The sequence below is a fragment of the Ascaphus truei genome, chromosome 5 (assembly GCF_040206685.1).
Source record: "Ascaphus truei isolate aAscTru1 chromosome 5, aAscTru1.hap1, whole genome shotgun sequence".
In the NCBI taxonomy this organism is placed as follows: domain Eukaryota; kingdom Metazoa; phylum Chordata; class Amphibia; order Anura; family Ascaphidae; genus Ascaphus; species Ascaphus truei.
Window position 1 is genome coordinate 282,449,664 of NC_134487.1, and position 19,988 is coordinate 282,469,651.

General features: G+C 50.7%; 1 protein-coding gene across 3 annotated transcripts; it reads right to left on the minus strand.

Annotated features, from left to right (window-relative positions):
• Nucleotides 1–305: 305 nt before the first annotated feature.
• ITFG2 (integrin alpha FG-GAP repeat containing 2) lies at nt 306–19,532 on the minus strand. Of its 3 annotated transcripts, none has more exons than XM_075602310.1 (12): nt 19,438–19,532; nt 17,803–17,898; nt 15,762–15,803; nt 15,453–15,612; nt 15,027–15,163; nt 10,959–11,101; nt 9,198–9,292; nt 8,204–8,257; nt 3,994–4,085; nt 3,536–3,653; nt 3,231–3,404; nt 306–809 (listed from the first exon to the last, which is right to left on the minus strand). In XM_075602310.1, the coding sequence occupies exons 2-12, from the start codon at nt 17,803–17,805 to the stop codon at nt 718–720; spliced, it is 1,110 nt and encodes a 369-aa protein (XP_075458425.1). In that variant the 5' UTR covers nt 17,806–17,898; nt 19,438–19,532; the 3' UTR covers nt 306–717. The 3 variants fall into 3 exon arrangements, with proteins under 3 accessions (XP_075458425.1, XP_075458423.1, XP_075458424.1); XM_075602308.1 differs by having other exon boundaries at nt 18,607–19,532; XM_075602309.1 differs by lacking the exon at nt 19,438–19,532 and adding an exon at nt 18,482–18,585.
• Nucleotides 19,533–19,988: the final 456 nt, after the last annotated feature.

Consider the following 19,988-nt stretch of genomic DNA (forward strand, 5'->3'; position numbering starts at 1 on the left):
GTTATCTGTTTAAATGATTTGTTTCATTATATTGTTTTCTCTAATGCTCACATCCGATGGTTACAGGATGTAGCGAGGCACCGGTGAGAGAGCAGTGAGGCAGCTGCACACAGTGTTTCCTTGAGCATCTTGTAAGGGTATTTATTGTGGGTTTACACTAGTACTTTTGCGAACTTGATGGAGGTCCAAAGCATTGATGTTATTCTAATAAATATATTCAATTTATTAAGTGTCCTGTGAGTGCCTGTTATCCACCGTGACTATATAGATATAGACACAAAAATCTGCGCACACACAAACAGGTATTCCTGCAAAAATAAAGTGCTTTAATGTAGAGTAAAGATCAACATTTCGGTCCACAGGACTGAAACATTGTGTGCCCAGATGTTTTTCCTGTATGCAGAGTTCAGCCGTGTACTTTGAGAACCAAGGCCAGTGTGTACACACACACATACACACACACAAGAGAATATGACAGTACTGCTGGATCCGAAAAATATCACATCTTGTAAGCGGCTTCATGTGCGCGCAGCGTCTGGATACGTTACAATATCCCGTCTGTCACAATGGGGGAATGTCTCTGTTCTTAGGTGTGTCCCAGTGATATGGATTTGGCGGGGGTCAATCTGCTTTTTGGGCAAAATTCCAGACCTCTACAGGGGCTGACTGCACAGAGACACATTGTGCAAGCAGATACGCATCTGTCACGTCTCTGCATCAGTTCCTCTCACTAGGACACTTATGTCCTCCGTGCGGGAAATACAAGGTCTGGTGGAGAAACTCACGCACAGCAGAGACATCTCCGACATCTGAGAAAGAGAGGTAAAGAGACAGCTGTGAAACAGACCGTTCTATTTAATGTGGGCCAGACTCCATGACACCGCTCACGACCTGGAGCTGTGCTGCACAAGACACTGATGTGCGACCGACACGTGGAGTCACACGCCCATGACTTCAGGCGGTAACCAAAAATAGCTAATAAAGAAAGAGCAGCTTCCGCTCAGTTTGTGTGTGTGTGTGCGTGTGCACGCACGGACGCACGGACGCACACACACACACACACAGTCCTTGTTTTACAACGAATAGCTTATCCAACGCTATGCAATGCATACCTATGTTCATTTTTACAACGCCAAAATGGCTTATCCAACGCTCTTGCGACGCTTTGCAAAGTTGTTTATGTGTATATAATATGTATATATATATTATACTATATAATATATTATATTATATATATAATACAGTATATACACTATATAATATGTGTGTGCTGCATATCTTATTGCCCGCGTAAAATAATTTTGTGTATTTTAGCATTAAAAATGCCTTCAGAAACGGAACCTTTAATTTAAATAGCGTTCCTATGGGAAAACGTGTTTCGCTTTACAACGTTTCGCTATCCAACGTCATTTTGAGTAACGCATCGTGTCGGATAACCGAGGACTGTATGTATGTATGTATGTATGTATGTATGTATGTATGCATATATTTTATTTATATATTTCACTGGAAAGAGATGGTTTCCCATCTCCACCAATACATCATATATTTTATTGGTCACAAAAGAAATACTGTTTAAAACCTAATCCAAAATAGCGCTACTTAACAAATATATGCATTTATTTCTTTGTAAAACTTGTTGCTGCTGCTGGAACCTGTTATGGTAGCTAACCCGCTGGAGGTGATATTAGTTCTAACCTAACTTACTCATAAACATAAGAAAATAGTTCCTTATTGCCATGTATGAAATAGTGCTTGTGTATTTACAAAAAAACTGTGGTTGAAAATCCCTAATGGGTGTGCTTACAGTGTGAGTAAAAAGCAGATAACCACTATAGCAAGGGATAACTGAGAAAACTGCAGAGTTAATTAAATAATGCAGGATCTGCAGTATGTGAAAAAAGTGTAGTTAGCAATGATGGAACAATTACTGTGTGTAGGAGGTTTGATAATTACCTCTATATCAAATGTTATGAGATATCTCCTGTGGGGATTACTGGCCTAAAGAAGGGGAGGGGAATACAATATATGTGTTTGTATTTCTAGCAAACTGCAAATGCCGATATATGATAGCGAAGTTGAGGCACATACACTCACAAAGCTAATGCCTCTTTAAATATATTGGATTTGAAGTGTATCCATCCTGAAGCCTATTAGTGACGATTAAGTTGCCATGTATTTTGTTGCAACTATAGTTTCAAGTGAGGCAGGTGTAACGGCGGGGAGCCACGTGTAACGGCGGGGAGCCACGTGAGCAGTTTCTCAATAGCATTTAGTAGATGTTTGAACCGCCCGTAGCATTCTGAATTTATAGTTTATACAAATTAATTATCACCTTGGTGTAATTACACACCTCTAATGGAGATATGATGTGAGTATACGTTGATACAGGTGCACCGACGAGTATTCTAAAACTTGCCTTGGAAAATCTGGGGCTATCACCAACAAGACCCAGGTACATGCTGGGTACATGCTGCAACATTTCAGTGACATTTCTGCAGACAGAATAATGGCCCATTGGATTAACACAGCAGGGGTCCCTGGCAGTCGCATTCAGTTTGAATGGGACTGCCAGGGACCCTCGCTGTTAATCCGATGGGCCATTAGTCTCTGCAGAAATGTCACTGAAATGTTGCAGCATGTACCCAGCATGTACCTGGGTCTTGTTGGTGATTGCCCCAGATTTGTTTTAGAATACTCGTCAGCGTTACAGTAGTATCTGTCTTGTAAGGACAGATCATAATTAGCGACTAGATTGTAGCTAAAAGTTCATACCTCAGGTATAATGAAAGTGGTTGTATACTGAGCTTTTAAGTGATCCAGTATATCCGCCGCTAGTCAGTGCGACGGGATCGCCATGGCTGTTTGGGAACGCCATGGCTGTTTAGACACAGCCTGGTCTCACCACAGCGCACCTAATTGTGCGATTTAGCTCCGAAGTATTAGCCGAATTATGCAAACACCCCAACTAAGAGCTAGTGGATGCTTGTTTAAGCCCACATCTTTGTTAGCAATCCTAATGTAATAAGCAGGAAGAGCAGCAGTATCATAATTATTATAAAAATAGCTGGTTGAGTGAGGTACCTACTCATCCACTCCCAGGTCACCTACTCCCCCCCATTCCCAAGCCACAAACTCACTCACACGCCATTGCAGGGCCCTCAACCATGCCCAGGCCACCTACTCACCCAGTACCAGGCCAGATACTCACCCACTCCCAGGCTACTTACCCACAGCAAGCTGGCTGAGCAGAGCGGGGAGCTCCTCATCCCCCTCCAGGACACGTAGCAGGTTGGAGGACTCCATTCTCTCCAGCGTCACCGCCCAGTACACGTATATCTTCTGGTTGAAGCCCACGTACACCAGGCAAGGGCTGTTCTGACTTCCCCTACAGGCGTAGAGCCCTGCAAGGCACAGCAAGGGGACAGTAGGACAGGTCATTGACGTGGAGTGACCCTTCCCCGGAAAAACACACCGATATATTGTGACACAGTTACTTGGAGAGTCACGATAAGAGTGACAGAGTGCCACTGACCGGCACAGAAGGCGCTGACGTTCTCGTCGACCTGGAAGCGCAGCACCGTTTGGTTGTGATCGATGATGTAAGTTTGTCCGTCCCAGGCGCAGGCAACAACTTCCTCCCGTCCATTACCCTGCAGGGGAGGAGCCATGAGATGGAGCCACGCCCCCTCTAAATTATGGAAGGCGCCATTAGGCTAGAGCCACACCCTCCATGTATACTAATTATTATGAGGAGACATGAGACAAGGAGCCACACCCTCTCTATATTTAGTATGTGTGGGAGGAGCCATACAATGGAGCTACACCCCTTCCTATATCTGTTATGTGGGGAACTATACATTGGGTACGAGAGGAGCCAATTGGGGGACACTCCCCCAGTGGGGTGGGGTTATGAGGTTAGATGATCACATGGTGACACACTAATGTGCATTTATAGAGCCCTTGTCAATATTCCAAGGTCTTTTTTCTCACCGTCACGTCCAGCTTCTCGAGAGCAAACAGCTGATGATCGACCTGAACTGACCACAGAAGCCGGTCTGAGCCCTGCATGAGCTTCAGGGTACCTGGGATAGAGAGAGACAGAAAGTCAGAGAGAGACAGAGAGAGAAACAGAGACTGCACGCACAAACACAGGCAGCAACGCAAGCATGCACACCAACGCAAGCACACAAGCCCACACACACCGACATGACTGCCAGATTCCTTGATTCCTTATGTAAAACAGCCAAATCCCCAATAAAAGGCTGACACTGCTTATTATATATATATATATATATATATATATATATATATATATATATATATATATATATAAACACCACCAGCACTTATTAAACATAACCTTGCCAGCTCACAACATATAAACCAACATATAACCAGAAGTGCCAGCCAATGACCCTAAAGCCAAGTGGGCAAGTAAACCGTGACCAACCAAAGGTTAGCACACCCCACGTCGCAATGCTGAAGGCTTTGCTGCTACCTTCCCATGCCCCATTTAGGGACAAAACATAAGTTTATCTCCCATCACCCCATGCCTACGCTGGCAAGGACACAGCCGCTACCAGTGATGCCATTTTAAATCTACAATGGGCTCCGCACCTCACACAACAGCACTCTCTTGATACCTCCCTACAGCCCAACATTAGAGAGATCCAAGTTAACCTAATTCAAATATACCCCATCACTCTGTAACAGATTCCTGTTGTCACCTTCCAACTTCCTGTGTCGTATTACCAGCTCAGACAGAGGGGCTTCCAGCCACCCTCCATGCAGCCCAGAGCCTCCTCCCTAACCCCATTCCCCTCGGTTTTGTTACTGTGTGTGCCCTGTGATTCATTCATTTTGCAGAGTGATTTCTGGGAGCCGTTGGCCCCTCTGAGCTGCGGAGGTCCCATTACCCCAGAGACCACCAAGTTATAGAGTTTAGACTAGAATGGTTACTGTGGCGGAACTAGCATTGTGTAACTTGTTGTGTGATTTCTGGGAGCCCTGGGACACCGACTTCACAGAGGTCCCTTTGTACCAGAAACCACCATGGTATAAGAGTACATTTGTGATTCTCAGTACGAGTCTGTAATCCCTGGGATTGGGTGGTAGGTACTGCAGGAATAAGAGTGTAACTCTTGAGGTGGGTTCCCCCTAGTGGTCCTTTGTGGGGACGCTACCATCCTAGCAAAGTAAGGCTAAGAATAGCAGTGTGTGTTTTGGGGTACCTTTTTGCCCAAGCCCAAGCAAAAATCCCCAGCGCTCAGAAGGACTGAGGCACTTCCCCGGCGACCCGCTGCTTTGGGTACCGGCGGTCTGGCGCACCGGCGTGATCAGACCTTTCTGTGACGGCCGTCCATCACACCAGCCCACCAACCTTCCTCAAAGAAACCACCAAATTCACCTTTCTACGGCATTTCTCGATCACCATCAAACTCTTAGGATCCCTCCAAAAACCCTCTGCACTATTTCCGACCACACCAATTGGATATCTGAAAATAAAAGCCAAGATCCTGGATAGATCACACCCAAATGCGCTATCGTTTTCAATTGCCCCAAATAATTTCCGCCTGCATGAATTATCAAAACAAAAATGCCCTTTAACTACTCTCCTGATCTCCATAACATCTGGCAGCAAGCGTCTATTCTAAACTAAACCACTTATCCCCCTCACCTAGATTGTCCTCATCCCGAGATTCCTAGCATACGCTCCCTTTTCCACTTACTTTACTGCCCAAAATATGTAAGAATGTCCAACAATCCAAACTGCCGAAACCAGAGCAACTCAGTGAGTAAAGATACCGAGTCTGTAAACAATGACACCGAGTTTGAGACAGGGGAGCCTGGTTCAATTCCCTGTGTCCTTGTGACCTTGGGCAAGTTACTTTATCTCCCTGTGCCTCAGCCACTGAAAAACAGATTGTAACCTCCTCTGGGCAGGGAATGTGTCTAACAATCCTGTGTGCTGCGTACCGTGCGCTGTACTGTAACTGTGACACGCTTTGAGTCCCATTGGGAGAAATGTGCTACATAAAATAAAATTATTTATTCTTGTTAAAAAAAAATAATAAATCAAATACATACCACATACTCATTGCAACAGATTAGGGTGGATATAGATCTGTAACCCTCCTTGCCCAGCTCCTAAGGAGTTTATATCAGTTGACTATATACCGGTACATGGCTCTGCTCAGTCTCTCGTAGCTTGTCAGTGTGCTGGATCCGCGCAGGCTGTCCGGAGATATACTGATGGAATAATGAAGGGCGCCAGGAACTTTTATAGCACAAACAAGAGCTTTATCGTTGAAAATGCTCTCCACATCAAGACAGTCTTTAATATACACACGTAAACTGGTGAACAACCGTCTTTGTACTCTCTAATTCTTCACTAGGTAATCCTTGGCCTCATCCTAGGGAGGTGCTAGTTTCTGTTACTATAATCTTAAGTGGCCATCTTCTGCGTAGCATCAGTAACGGTTTATATGAATTGGGCCGTATCTGAGGTTACCCTTACTATGCTGAACTATGGGATCCCAGTGAGAGGTACTTCCTGCCCCTCAGGCACTGTGTCAGAGACTGTGTGTGGAGTCTCTTCACCAAGAACACTCGCCACAAATCGCCAAACCTTGCAACCAGTTCCCGAACGTTTTGGACAACTGTTTCTATCCGAACCTTCCACTCTAACTTCACCTCTTATATCTAACCTAACATTTCCCCCATCCATAGGCAACGTCAAAATCTCTACAAAATCCCCTCTCCAGATCATTTCTTTCACCTCGCTAGTCAATTGCATTTCTAACAGACTGACACTGCATAAATATGGATCCCTGTGAGCGGACACCGATATCCTTGGCTCAGGAGCCTCCGTCACTACTACCGGGTCCTTCCTAACCCCCCGTACCTTAACTCTCTGTTCACACTCACAGTCTCTACAGCAGGACTCCAGCTCTCCCAGAAAAGCCTTTATTACCCCCACTTAATTCACCCATATTCATGTGTCTCTGTCCTGCAGCTCCCTACTGGGGAGATGCCGGGCGGCAAATAGAGGTCCAACCAGCGCCGGTCAGGGTACCCCCATAGAACAGTGAGAGAGAGGCAGCAGCTGGGGAGCAGCAACCTGGGAGAGCCACATGTAGGTGCAGGAAGAACCGCGTGCAGCTCGGTAGCCGCAGGTTGCCGACCTCTGCCCCATATACATCATACTCACAATCCAGGGCATCGACTCTTCTGTAAGGCGTCACCACCCTCCTGCTGCGTTGTCCTGCAGTTCCAGACATCCCTGGCTCTGCCTTTAACCTTCTGACTGCACTTCATCATCATGAGCATCCACTCCTCTAGTGCACCTCCATGCTTTTTTGTGGGTCCCAGCCACCATAGGCCACTCGCGCACCCACTTTCCCTCTCTACACTGCCACTCCTGTGGACTGCACGCCTCCTCGGCTGCAGCCTACTTCCGGTCTGGTCCCACACCCCTCACCTGCTCTCACACTGGCCTCCAATGTTGGAGCCAGCCCGTGCCAGGCTTGCTGCTCATCTTCGTTACAACGGCCGGCCCATGTGGCTGCGGACCACTTTGGATGCAGCCCGTCCCAGGCCTTCCACTCCCTGTAGGCCTAACCATCTGGCAGTGCTTCATTTCCAGAAGGCACGCTCGATGCTCTTCATCACTTTGCACTCCTCTGCTGCTCCCCTCAGGTACACCGCCGACGCCGCTCATTCTCTGCTCACTGTCGTCCGTGCAGATGCCCAGGAGCCGACCCGTGGAGGGCCTGTGGCTCTTCTCACTGAGTGATCTGGACAGGCCTCTTCTCCAACCCGTCTGCTGGCAGCCTCCGACGGGTCAGGATAGTGTCCACTCTAGGGCTTGTCCTAAACAGGTACCTCGAACTACAGGGCCTTTTAGGCCCTAATCCAGCATCCTCCTCCACAGCTCCCTGCTCCCGAACCTCTCCAGAATCCCCTTCCTCCTCCCTAACTTGCCCCCCAAGTGAAACCCCACCATCCCTGAAAGCACGCACCGACACCCGAAAGCACAAACACGTGGTGACAAGTACGCACACACCAACACATGTAGACAGTCATACACACACACGCCAACCGTACCCCTTAATCACCTATATCTCCAGAAACACTCAGATCTGCAGTGATACATGAATAAGGCACAAAATGTCATGATTACAGCTGTGTCTGTACTTACCGTCCAGCGTGCAGAGTGCAAACAGGCCGGCCTCACTGCTCCCACCGCCAGGCCCTGCAGAGAGGAGACAAGAGCAGACTGCTCAGAGGTGCGATACTCTGCAGATGTGCCAGGTTAGGGGTGTGATGATCTGCAGCATTTCTAATAAAAAAATGTGATACCCTGCAGGTCTCAGGTAAGAAATGGGATGTTCTGCAATCACAGAGGATGGAGGTGCAATGCTCTGAATGTGTCAGAATTCTGCCGGTCTCTGATTGCAGGAGCAATGCTCTGCCGGCCTCTGATTACAGCAGTATTTTCCAACAGGGGTTCCCATTTTAAAAGTGTATCAAATACAGAAGAATTTGCAACACATCTGATCTCAGACGCGCTATTAGAGAGGTTCGGGGTTCTTTACAATGCATGTGATCACAGACGCTATTAGAGGGGTTTGGGGTTCCTTACAATGCATCTGATCTCAGGCGCGCTATTAGAGAGGGTTGGGGTTCCTTACAATGCATCTGATCTCAGACGCGCTATTAGAGAGGGTTGGGGTTCCTTACAATGTATCTGATCTCAGGCGCGCTATTAGAGAGGGTTGGGGTTCCTTACAATGTATCTGATCTCAGAAGCGCTATTAGAGAGGGTCGGGGTTCCTTACAATGTATCTGATCTCAGACGCGCTATTAGAGAGGGTTGGGGTTCCTTACAATGTATCTGATCTCAGAAGCGCTATTAGAGAGGGTCGGAACTCCGCAGAATTTCACAATATTATTATTATATTGTGACAGGTCAGGGGTCATGTCTGGGAGTCCCCAGAGATGAGCAACAGATTCTCACAGAGCTGAATATATATATAATATTCCTGTCTCACGGGGACCAGCACAGTCACGTTCCAGCTCCCGTGTGTCACAGTCAGACTCCAGCTCCAGTATCCACGTGTGGGAGGGGGGAGGGAAATCTCCATGTTTGGTAGTTACTGCCAATCACCTCTAGGACCCTCCATCACACTCACCCTGCCCGATGCTGCCAATGAGGTGAGTAGAAACATTCTTATTGTGAATCCGACCAGACGTTTGGTGAAGGATCACATCCCGAGCAGGGAGGTCCCTGCGAAGCGAGAGAGAGGAAGAAACATCACAATTCAGATCTGTTAATCATTCTGTTACACAAGTTACATCGCCCAGCACATCACTTACTTCTCAATGTTTGCTGTATACGGCAGGTACGCGACGCCATCATGTGTGACACCATTATACTGCAATCGCGTGTGCAACGCCGTTATACCACATTTGTGATACCGTTATACTGCACTCGTGTGTGCGACACCATTACACCACACTCACGAATGCGTAAACAACGCCGTTACATCGCACACGCGTGTACGCAGGAACTATTTTTTAGATGGGGGTGCTGTACATGCAAATCGGTGTGAAGGAAGAGCATGCTGGCTCTGAGGGGTCCCGGGTAAAGCTTAAGCAAGAGAAGCAGCGGCCCTCTCCTGGACTTCCAGCAATAGAGGTTTATTCACATACCGACTTTTCGGTCCCAGCTTGTGGACCTGTCTCAAGAAAGCTGGGACCGAAACGTCTGTCTGTGAATAAACAACTATTATTGGAAGTCCGTGAGTGCCGCTTCTTTTCTTAGCAAATCAGTGACATACATAACAATGTCAAAATGTCTAAACACACGGGGGCTGCAGCACCCCCTGCACCTTTAGTTCCTGCAAAACAGCATCACCCACATGCGCAGTATAAGGCTACACTTATAGTGCCGGCGACGTCAAGCTGCGGTCGCTGGAAAAATCAAATTGAGATGACTTCCAGCGACCGCCACCAAGCCGTCACTTACTATAAGCGCACGCGACGGCGGCAATGCATTTGTTTTTGACGCAACGTCACTATGCTGCGCTTATACTGCCGGCAACGCGACCGATGACGTCACCCGTCGCCATTGCGATAGTTGTAATTTAAGTTTAGGCGACGTCGCTGGCTACAAGGCCAGTGATGTCAGAAAGGGGGAGGGCAGAGGGACGGAGAAGCTCTCTGATTGGCCACGAGGGGAGACCGTCGATGCAAAAATAAAATAACAGTGACTACCAGATTTTTGGTAGCGCTTTCGTTTGGTCGCGCCGTCGCGGGCACTATAAGACACGACAATGGCGACAATGCATTTGTTTTGACGCGACTTTGCGTCGCTGGCACTATAAGCACAGCCTTATAGTGATGTGCACGTGCAGTATAACAGCGTCGCCCAAATGCGAACGCTCAGAATAACCGCTTCATACGCGCAGTATAAGAGCGTCGCACACATGAAATATAACAGCGTCGTACAGAGACGCATGTGCAGTATAAGAGCGTCACACACATGAAATATAACAGCGTCGCACAGAGACGCATGTGCAGTATAAGAGCGTCGCACACACACGTGCAATAGCGTGTACAGGCTCAGCAAGACTGCAAATCACAAATGTATCAGCACCGCCTGGTGTCTGTCTGTGGAACTGCAGACTGAGCAATGCGAGTAGCACTGCTGAGAGGCAGAGAGGTGAGGTGGCATCACATCACCGAGAGGAGTTATACGGGACCCCTCCCCTGTTCCCCTCCAGAATGATTTACCTCTCCACAGGCCCACTAGCATCAACCTATAATGTTCTTTTTGGTAACCAGGCGGTTCATGCTCCTCCTCTCCATCCCTGGTCCCTGTAGCGTCTCGCCTCTCTCTCATCTGGACTCTGTAGCTCCCCCCGTTGCCTCTGTACCCCCCCCCACCTCACCTATCGGCAGCTCCTGCTCCCTCGGGCCCTGGGACGGGCTCCTCACCCCACGTGCAGCGTAGTACTGCGTATCCGCAGCCTGGCTGCGATACCATCAGCTCAGGGGAGCCGTCCGGACCGGGATTTACTGAGAGACTGTCCACCTGCGTGAAAGGGGCGAGCAGGCACATGACTGGTCAGTGGAGGGTAGGGGGGGGTGTCACACAGTAAGAAATGATGAGTATGATGTAGTGATAAGTAAAATACAGCCTTTTCCTTGGGTTCGTTGTGTGATGAGTTTGGGAGGGGGATGGGGGGTCTGGTTTGGCATGTCATGATCGCAGGGGTCCTCACTATGCAGAAACGTGGCATATCAAAGAAGATGGAGACCCATCACAGCCTTCAAAGAAAATACACCCTCCCACCCTACCTACACAAAGCAGAGACAAGACCTAGTGCCAGGTACAGAATAAGCGCCCATGGCCTGGAAATAGAAACAGGCAGACACAGACAGAACTGGAAGCCCCGGGAGAGGAGACGGTGCCAGCGATGTGAGCTAGGAGAGATGTGGAATCCCCGGGAGAGGAGACAGTGCCAGCGATGTGAGCTAGGAGGGGTGTGTGAGAGACACAGGCAGAACTGGAAACCCCGGGAGATGAGACTATGCCAGCGATGTGAGCTAGGAGAGGTGTGTGAGAGACACAGGCAGACACAGACAGAACTGGAAGCCCCGGGAGATGAGACTGTGCCAGCGATGTGAGCTAGGAGAGGTAGAAGATGAAACACACTTCCTGCTGCGTTGCACACAATAATCTGATGTGAGGAGTGCCCACCTGGAGAAACTCCCAGCTCTTACCCTGAACTTTAATATACATGTAGCCATGCCATCTGTGGCTACTATTGATGAACAAGAGACCACAAAGTCCCCACTAGTGCTCAAAAACCACTAACAGCATATACATTCATATAGTATCAGATGCTGTTTAAACCAGAGCAAGATAGTCATAAATTGCATGTGAGTACATAGGTGGCAGTGCAGATCTTGATGGTGATATCAATCCAATAGTAAATCTCAATTCATATGCTCAGCACACATTGATAATCAGTTTCAGTCCTGTTGGCAATATTAGCTCAATGATACAGTCCAAGAGATCAATTAATAAAGCAATGATGACAGTAGAAACATACTCACTGAGTGTGACCATCAGTATAGGCTCCAGGGCGCGTGCCTCTCCTGCAGCAGTGTAAGACACAAGAGGTTCCTAGCTGATCCAGCTGGATCAACTAGGAACCTCTTGGATCTGTGGCTACTAGTTTGCTTCCCTCCTGGCAGTAAGTCCTGGTAGAATCAGGCTGCCAGATATCGGGTTTTCCCTCTCCTTGGTGCTGCACTTGAGTGACAGCGGAAGGTGGTGACATCAGGCCTGGGCATGACTAATCATGAGACAGACCTGGTGCCCTCCTCCTGGTCATACTTAAGGGCAAGTACTGCACAAATTTAGCAGTGCCTTTCCCCACTTGAGGAAGGCAGGTCACACATTTGAGAGGCCGAGTATTGGGCCTTTTTCAGTCCTCTTCCCTCCGGGGGGAGAGTGAGTATAGACCATACCGCTGCCTCTGCTAGGTAGGCAGGGAAGAGCTAGGACGGCTGCGGGTGCCTTCGGCCTGTAGTGATGGTCCAGGGACCATCATTCAGTGGTAGCTGAGAAGTACTGCACCGGACAGAAGCCTGCTTGTTACTGTACTGTCCAAAAAGTAGTTTGTGTGGCGCACAGCAACGAAGAACAGGTCTTGTGGCAATAAAAAATATTTATTAAAGCTGCATTAAAAAAAAAAAAAAAAAAAACGGTGGAGGGTGCAACACTCCTACGCGTTTCGTTCTTCAACGCACTTTATCAAGGAGTTACCCGACACTACAAACTATTTAAACAGTAGCTGATGCCGATATTCGCGCCAAAACCGGTGACGTCATGTCCCACAATGCCTCGCACCCGGGGATGATCAATCGCGCAATGCACACGTGAGCAGAGAACAAGCCGTGCAGTGAACGCAGCCTGTCAGAACGTTCGGCGGCAGTCGGGCACCTACCAACAGGAGACCGACGCCACCGACATCATGCAGCCCGAGCCCCCGCGCATACTCCCCCCCACATACACACTGCGCATGCTAAAGAGATATGTGGGGTATGAACCCCAGAAGCCTGTTCCTGTGTCCCCACTACCATCGGCGGACGACTCAGCCCTCCTGTTACCAGCAGGTATCATACACCACACGATCCGTAATGGCCACAACTCCCACCGGGTGGGGGAAACACCGTTACATAGAAGAGAACCAAAAAATAGCGATCCTCCAAGGAGAAGACATCTACTTATAGCCCACATCCGTGTGTGTAACTGTTACCCATGTACTATGTAACAATTATACCCCCCCCCCCCCCTGTTATTTATGCTTTGGCAATACTGAAATGTTTTTTGTATCATACCAATAAAGCTTATTTGATTTGAATTACAATAGCCCAGCATCTCTGCCTGTGGGACCCTGGGAGTCCGTGGAGCTCTCCTGGGGCTCACTGGGAAGTATTGGGAACGGCGGATATATTGCTGATTTACTCTTCAAGATCCAAAACATTTGATTTCTTGCAACAGCAAAAGAAAGTATTCACCCAATAACTCGGGAATGTTATTAACGGATAAATTACAGAGAGTTGGTAGAATATTTAACGACACGTTCGTTATGGTGGGTAAAAAAGTGACAAAAAAAAACTCCACAGCACAGTATACATAGGGTTGCCAGGTGTCCCGTATTGAACCGGACTGGCATGTATTTGGACACTCTGTCCAGTAAAAATGAGGTAATTCTGGACATGTGTGTGTCCGGTATTATCTCTCTGGACATAGTGACCTGACCAGCTTCGGGAGCCCAGGATTTCCCTGGGCAGGGATGCTGTTAGGCATTTGGGCAGCTTCCTCCAACCTAATTTACTGCTGCTGGGTAATGCAGCCAATCAGGAGGAAGTGTCAGGAGCCTGGGGGTGGGGCTAAGGAGAGGAGGAAACAACATGGAGCGGAGAGAGGTGAAAGGGGTGTGTCTTGAGCGCGTCGCACCTTTCACCATTGTGTCCAGTATTTTTGGAGAAGCCGCCTGGCAACCCTAAGTATACAGCAAATAAAAATATCACTTGTGTTCACATTCAAGTCCCAGACACGACCTGCTTTAGAATATTTACAGAATATGAAGACCTCACAGGGCGGGTGTATTTTCCATGGGCCCAGGTCCCACAGAGTAACATTACATTCTGAGGTGGGTCCACAGTTCTGAAAAGGCCGAAATTCCCTGAACTATAGAAGCATCAGTGTACAATAGAAGTGGACATTCTGCCACGGCAGGTATTACATCGGATCAATCCACGTGTGACCGAGGACAGTCAACAGGGTATGAGGATAACAAGCAATATTAGCGAGTGTGCACAAGTACATAACTGTGTATGTCAGTCTCTCTGCCAAGGGTGCCACGGCCACAGGTAAAATCTCCACTGGCTGCTCAGAAGCCACCGCTTGTGTTGCCTGGAGGCTGTGATCCGCCTCCCTCCTCTGTGACTCTCAGCCTGGCGCAGAGGAGAAGCGTCTGCATCCCCAGACAGCGTGGAACGCGCACGCTGAGCAGCTGACGTGTGTGGTGTGTGGAAAGGTGGGAGGGGAGGAGTGAGGGCTTTCTGTGGGAGGGGGGGAAGGTTAGTACTTTGTGTGAGAGAAGGTATGTGGTGCAGGTAAGAGAAGGGGAACAATGTGGGGTTTATGAGGAGGAGAGAGGGTAAGTGTGCTGTGCTGTGCATGATGGGTGGGAGTGACGAGTGTGTATGAAGAAGGTGGGTGAGTGTGGAGGGTGTGCGCTTGTGAAAAAAAGGGAGTGTGTTGCGTGTAAGCGAGGAGAAGATGGGTGGGGGAGCGAGGTCTGAAGATCAAGGGTGCCCTGAGATTTTAAAGACCCTTCAGGGGCACCCCTCCTCCAAAAGAACCACTGCTGTATGCATTTATATATGTATATATGTTCATACACTCTCAGGTCGGTTTAAGTCCCTTTGATCTTTACCTGTCCCTCCAGCAGCCATTTCTTCAGTGGCACCAGCTGCCCACATGTCAGATCAGCATCCGGGGGGCACTCCCAGCGAAACGCCCGCACCACGCGGTCTGTGTACCCCAGAACCAACTCACAGCGGCCGTCCCCATCTGCGAGAGAGTGTTACCCCCAATGCCGGTCAGCGTAAAACCCTCACCTCAGGATCAGTTCCTCCTCCCAGGATAAGCCACTCCCCATTTCCAAGATAAGCCCCTCCTCCAACAAGAAGCCTCTCCCTTCAGCATAAACCTTGCCCCCCAATAATAGCCCCTTTATTGAGTATAACCTCCCACACTCTCAATATAAGCCCCTCCCCTAGAAGGACAAGATCTTTCTTTTCAATAGTTAGAAGCCCCCCCCTCCATATAGGCCCCTCCCATTAAGTAAATCCTCTCCCACCGATGTCGCTGATCAGTACAAGCTTGGTATTGGCTGGGAGATGTTGCGTGTAGGTGGCTCCTGGCTCCTCCCCCTGCGCAGGGTCCCAATGAGCGTCAGGTTTGGAACTCAGATCAAAGAGATGAAACCAGCCCTCAGCACTGACAGCAACCACGAAATTCTGTAAGGGAGAGGGGGATGGGTCTGGGGCACAGGGGGATGGGTCTGGGGCACAGGGGGATGGGTCTGGGGCACAGAGCAATAGTCAGAGGGGTTCACTAGTAAAACTGTGCTCCCTGTGGGTGCCCACATCACGAACAGGTCACCTACCTTCCCTTTATTGCACACATCTCCCACACCAACGCAGGTCAGCTGGGTAGATTAAAAAATGAAAAAAACACGGAGTCAGTACATACACCCCACACCTAGAGCAGGGTTGGGCCATACACACCCCAGACCGGGTTCAGGCCATACTCACACCCCACACCCAGAGCAGGCCATGCAGACACCCCACACCCAGAGGGGTTCAGGACATACAGACACCCCACACCCAGAGCAGAGTTAGGACATACAGACATTCACAGAGGGGTCTGGTCATACAGACACCCCACACCCAGAAAGTGGTCTGACAATACAGACACCCCACACCCAGAGCAGAGTTAGGACATACAGACACCCAGAGTGGGGGTAGGACATGCAGAGAGCCCACACCCAGAGCAGAGTGAGGCCATGCAGACAGCCCAGAGCAGAGGGAGGCCATGCAGAGAGCCCACACCCAGAGCAGAGTGAGGCCATGCAGACAGCCCAGAGCAGAGCGAGGCCATGCAGACAGCCCACGCCCAGAGCAGAGCGAGGCCATGCAGACAGCCCACGCCCAGAGCAGAGCGAGGCCATGCAGACAGCCCACGCCCAGAGCAGAGCGCGGCCATGCAGACAGCCCACGCCCAGAGCAGAGCGCGGCCATGCAGACAGCCCACGCCCAGAGCAGAGCGAGGCCATGCAGACAGCCCACGCCCAGAGCAGAGCGAGGCCATGCAGACAGCCCAGAGCAGAGCGAGGCCATGCAGACAGCCCACGCCCAGAGCAGAGCGAGGCCATGCAGACAGCCCACGCCCAGAGCAGAGCGAGGCCATGCAGACAGCCCACGCCCAGAGCAGAGCGAGGCCATGCAGACAGCCCACGCCCAGAGCAGAGCGAGGCCATGCAGACAGCCCACGCCCAGAGCAGAGCGAGGCCATGCAGACAGCCCACGCCCAGAGCAGAGCGAGGCCATGCAGACAGCCCACGCCCAGAGCAGAGCGAGGCCATGCAGACAGCCCACGCCCAGAGCAGAGCGAGGCCATGCAGACAGCCCACGCCCAGAGCAGAGCGAGGCTATGCAGACAGCCCACGCCCAGAGCAGAGTGAGGCCATGCAGACAGCCCAGAGCAGAGTGAGGCCATGCAGAAAGCCCAGAGCAGAGTGAGGCCATGCAGACAGCCCAGAGCAGAGTGAGGCCATGCAGACAGCCCAGAGCAGAGCGAGGCCATGCAGACAGTCCACGCCCAGAGCAGAGGGAGGCCATGCAGACAGCCCACGCTCAGAGCAGAGCGAGGCCATGCGGACAGCCCACGCCCAGAGCAGAGCGAGGCCATGCAGACAGCCCACGCCCAGAGCAGAGTGAGGCCATGCAGACAGCCCACGCCCAGAGCAGAGCAGAGCAGAGCGAGGCCATGCAGACAGCCCACGCCCAGAGCAGAGCGAGGCCATGCAGACAGCCCACGCCCAGAGCAGAGCAGAGCAGAGCGAGGCCATGCAGACAGCCCACGCCCAGAGCAGAGCGAGGCCATGCAGACAGCCCACGCCCAGAGCAGAGTGAGGCAATGCAGACAGCCCACGCATAGAGCAGAGTGAGGCCATGCAGACAGCCCACGCCCAGAGCAAAGTGAGGCCATGCAGACAGCCCACGCCCAGAGCAGAGTGAGGCCATGCAGACAGCCCACGCCCAGAGCAGAGTGAGGCCATGCAGACAGCCCACGCCCAGAACGGGGTTAGGTTAGGACATAGACACGCCACACCCAGAGTAGTCAGGCCATACAGACACCGCACACCCACAGCAGTCATGCCAAACACCCCACACCAGGGTCAGCCAATACAGACACCCCACCACTCAGGACGGGGTAAGACCAGGGCAGAACAGAACACACACAGACAGAAAGTGCAAGGTAAAGGAAAATGCCCTATGCTCCAATGTTCCAATGCTCTACGTTCCAATGCTCTACGTGTGGTGACACAACGTTGTGTGTTTATGTGGCTCTGCGTGTGGTGACGCAGTATCAAAGTGACTGTGTGCCCCTTCCTCCTGCGAGAGTGTGGGAGACCCCGTACTCACCATGCCGGAGCAGCAGCGGGTCAGCCAGGGCTTGCTCTGATCGTTCTTATAGATGTGCAGCTTCCCACTCGTGTCCCCCAGAACCAGCTCATTCAGCTGCGGGCAGAAGAGAAGGCCCAGACTCTCAGACACTGTATCCCTTGGCACAGCTCTCCAACTGGCAGATTCTGCAACCTTAGGCTGCGCCTATATTGCCCGCGACGTGTGACATCACCCGTCGCCGCTAGCGAAAGTTTTGCGGCGGCGCGGGTGACCAGGGCATTGATTGGTTCAGGGGCTGTCACATGAGGCGACACCCCCTTAAAAATCAAATATTCCCGGCTTCCGCAAATCGCTTTGCCACGTCGCTTTGTCGCCGTCGCGCTTACTATAAGCGCACACGGCAGCAACAATGCATTTCTTTTCGGGCGACGTGGCGTCGCCGGCACTATAAGCGCGCTCGTAGGCCGAGTTTATAGTGGCAGCGACGGCACGCGCGGCGCAAACAACAAACCTCTTCTCATAAAGGCCACCCATAGAGAACAAGGAATTTTGTCTTTGCCGCGCGACGGCCGGGTCACGTGCTCGGTTCAGCCAATGAGGGCGAATCGCTCACTTGACGTCACTGCCACGCTTTGGACCGCAGTGTAGGTTTCGCCCGAGCGGAAGGTGCGCGTGACCATTATAAACACGGCCTTACTGTCTGACGCTGCACTCTTGACATTGTACCAAGACTGTCTGACGCTGTTTCCCCCCACTGTCTGGTGCTGCACCCCAATATATAATTAGGCATAATATGAACCCCCAGTCACCGCCCCGGGTTACCGAGTCATTGTCAGCATCCCCCAGACACAGTGCGGGGGGGAAGAGGGAGCCGCTGAACTCTAGAACTGCACGCTGCACGTAACTGAGGGAGCGCATGGTGACTGCGCAGGAGGAGGAGCTACAGACTGCCTGTGCACAGGGGGTGGGGATACAGACTGACTATACTCAAGGGGAGGGGATACAGACTGACTGTGCACAGGGGGAAGGGATAGACTGACTATACACAGGGGGTGGGGATACAGACTGACTATACTCAAGGGGAGGGGATACAGACTGACTATACTCAAGGGGAGGGGATACAGACTGACTGGGGTGCAGGGGTTGGGATACAGACTGACTGTGCACAGGGGGAGGGGATAGACTGACTGTGCACAGGGGGTGGGGATACAGACTGACTATACTCAAGGGGAGGGGATACAGACTGACTGGGGTGCAGGGGTTGGGATACAGACTGACTGTGCACAGGGGGAGGGGATAGACTGACTGTGCACAGGGGGTGGGGATACAGACTGACTATACTCAAGGGGAGGGGATACAGACTGACTGGGGTGCAGGGGTTGGGATACAGACTGACTGTGCACAGGGGGTGGGGATACAGACTGACTATACTCAAGGGGAGGGGATACAGACTGACTGGGGTGCAGGGGTTGGGATACAGACTGACTGTGCACAGAGGGAGGGGATAGACTGACTGTGCACAGGGGGTGGGGATACAGACTGACTATACTCAAGGGGAGGGGATACAGACTGACTGGGTGCAGGGACTGACTGACGGCGCTGGAGGAGGGGCTACAGACTGACTTGGCGCTGGAGGAGGGGCTACAGACTGACTTGGCGCTGGAGGAGGGGCTACAGACAGACTGTGCACAGCCTCTCTGCACACAGCTCCTAGCTCCAGCAAAAACGTCAGGCTCACGTCCGTGACGTCATATTAAAGCGTCATATGGGCGTTGCCTCGAGATGGGCGCTTGTGAGAAAGCAGTAGAATCACGTGACCATGTCTGGTGGTGGCCATGTTGTGGTTGGCGTCCGGGGACAGGAGGGCGGAACGGAGATCGGAGCACGTGACTGAAATATATAAATGATATAAGATGGGTTGAGCCTGTATATGTTAGACCCAGTCCCTCTCATATAGTCTATATATAGGAGTCACATATACATAAGGGGTGCCACCTGTGTATATTAGGGTCAGATATATTCGGCAAACGCCTCAGATCCTTTCCCCAAAGAGTTGATAATCCAATTCTTTTGTTTTTGAATCATTCATTTTATTTGTTTAAATATAAATACTTACAGAACCCACAATTATTCCTCTGTCCTTGTAATACGGTTATCCTGGTCAAATAAACATGGATTTATTACAACAGGTGCAGCTGTGCAGG

Excerpts from the sequence above, each read along its gene's own strand:
- ITFG2 (XM_075602308.1), bottom strand. The coding sequence starts at position 18,702 with ATGCGCTCCCTCAGTTACGTGCAGCGTGCAGTTCTAGAGTTCAGCGGC. Across the intron at positions 15,804-17,802 it reads CCCGCTGCTGCTCCGGCATG|CTGACCTGCGTTGGTGTGGG; the intron begins GTGAGTACGGGG and ends TAATCTACCCAG. Across the intron at positions 15,164-15,452 it reads TGTACTGATCAGCGACATCG|ATGGGGACGGCCGCTGTGAG; the intron begins GTGGGAGAGGAT and ends ACTCTCTCGCAG.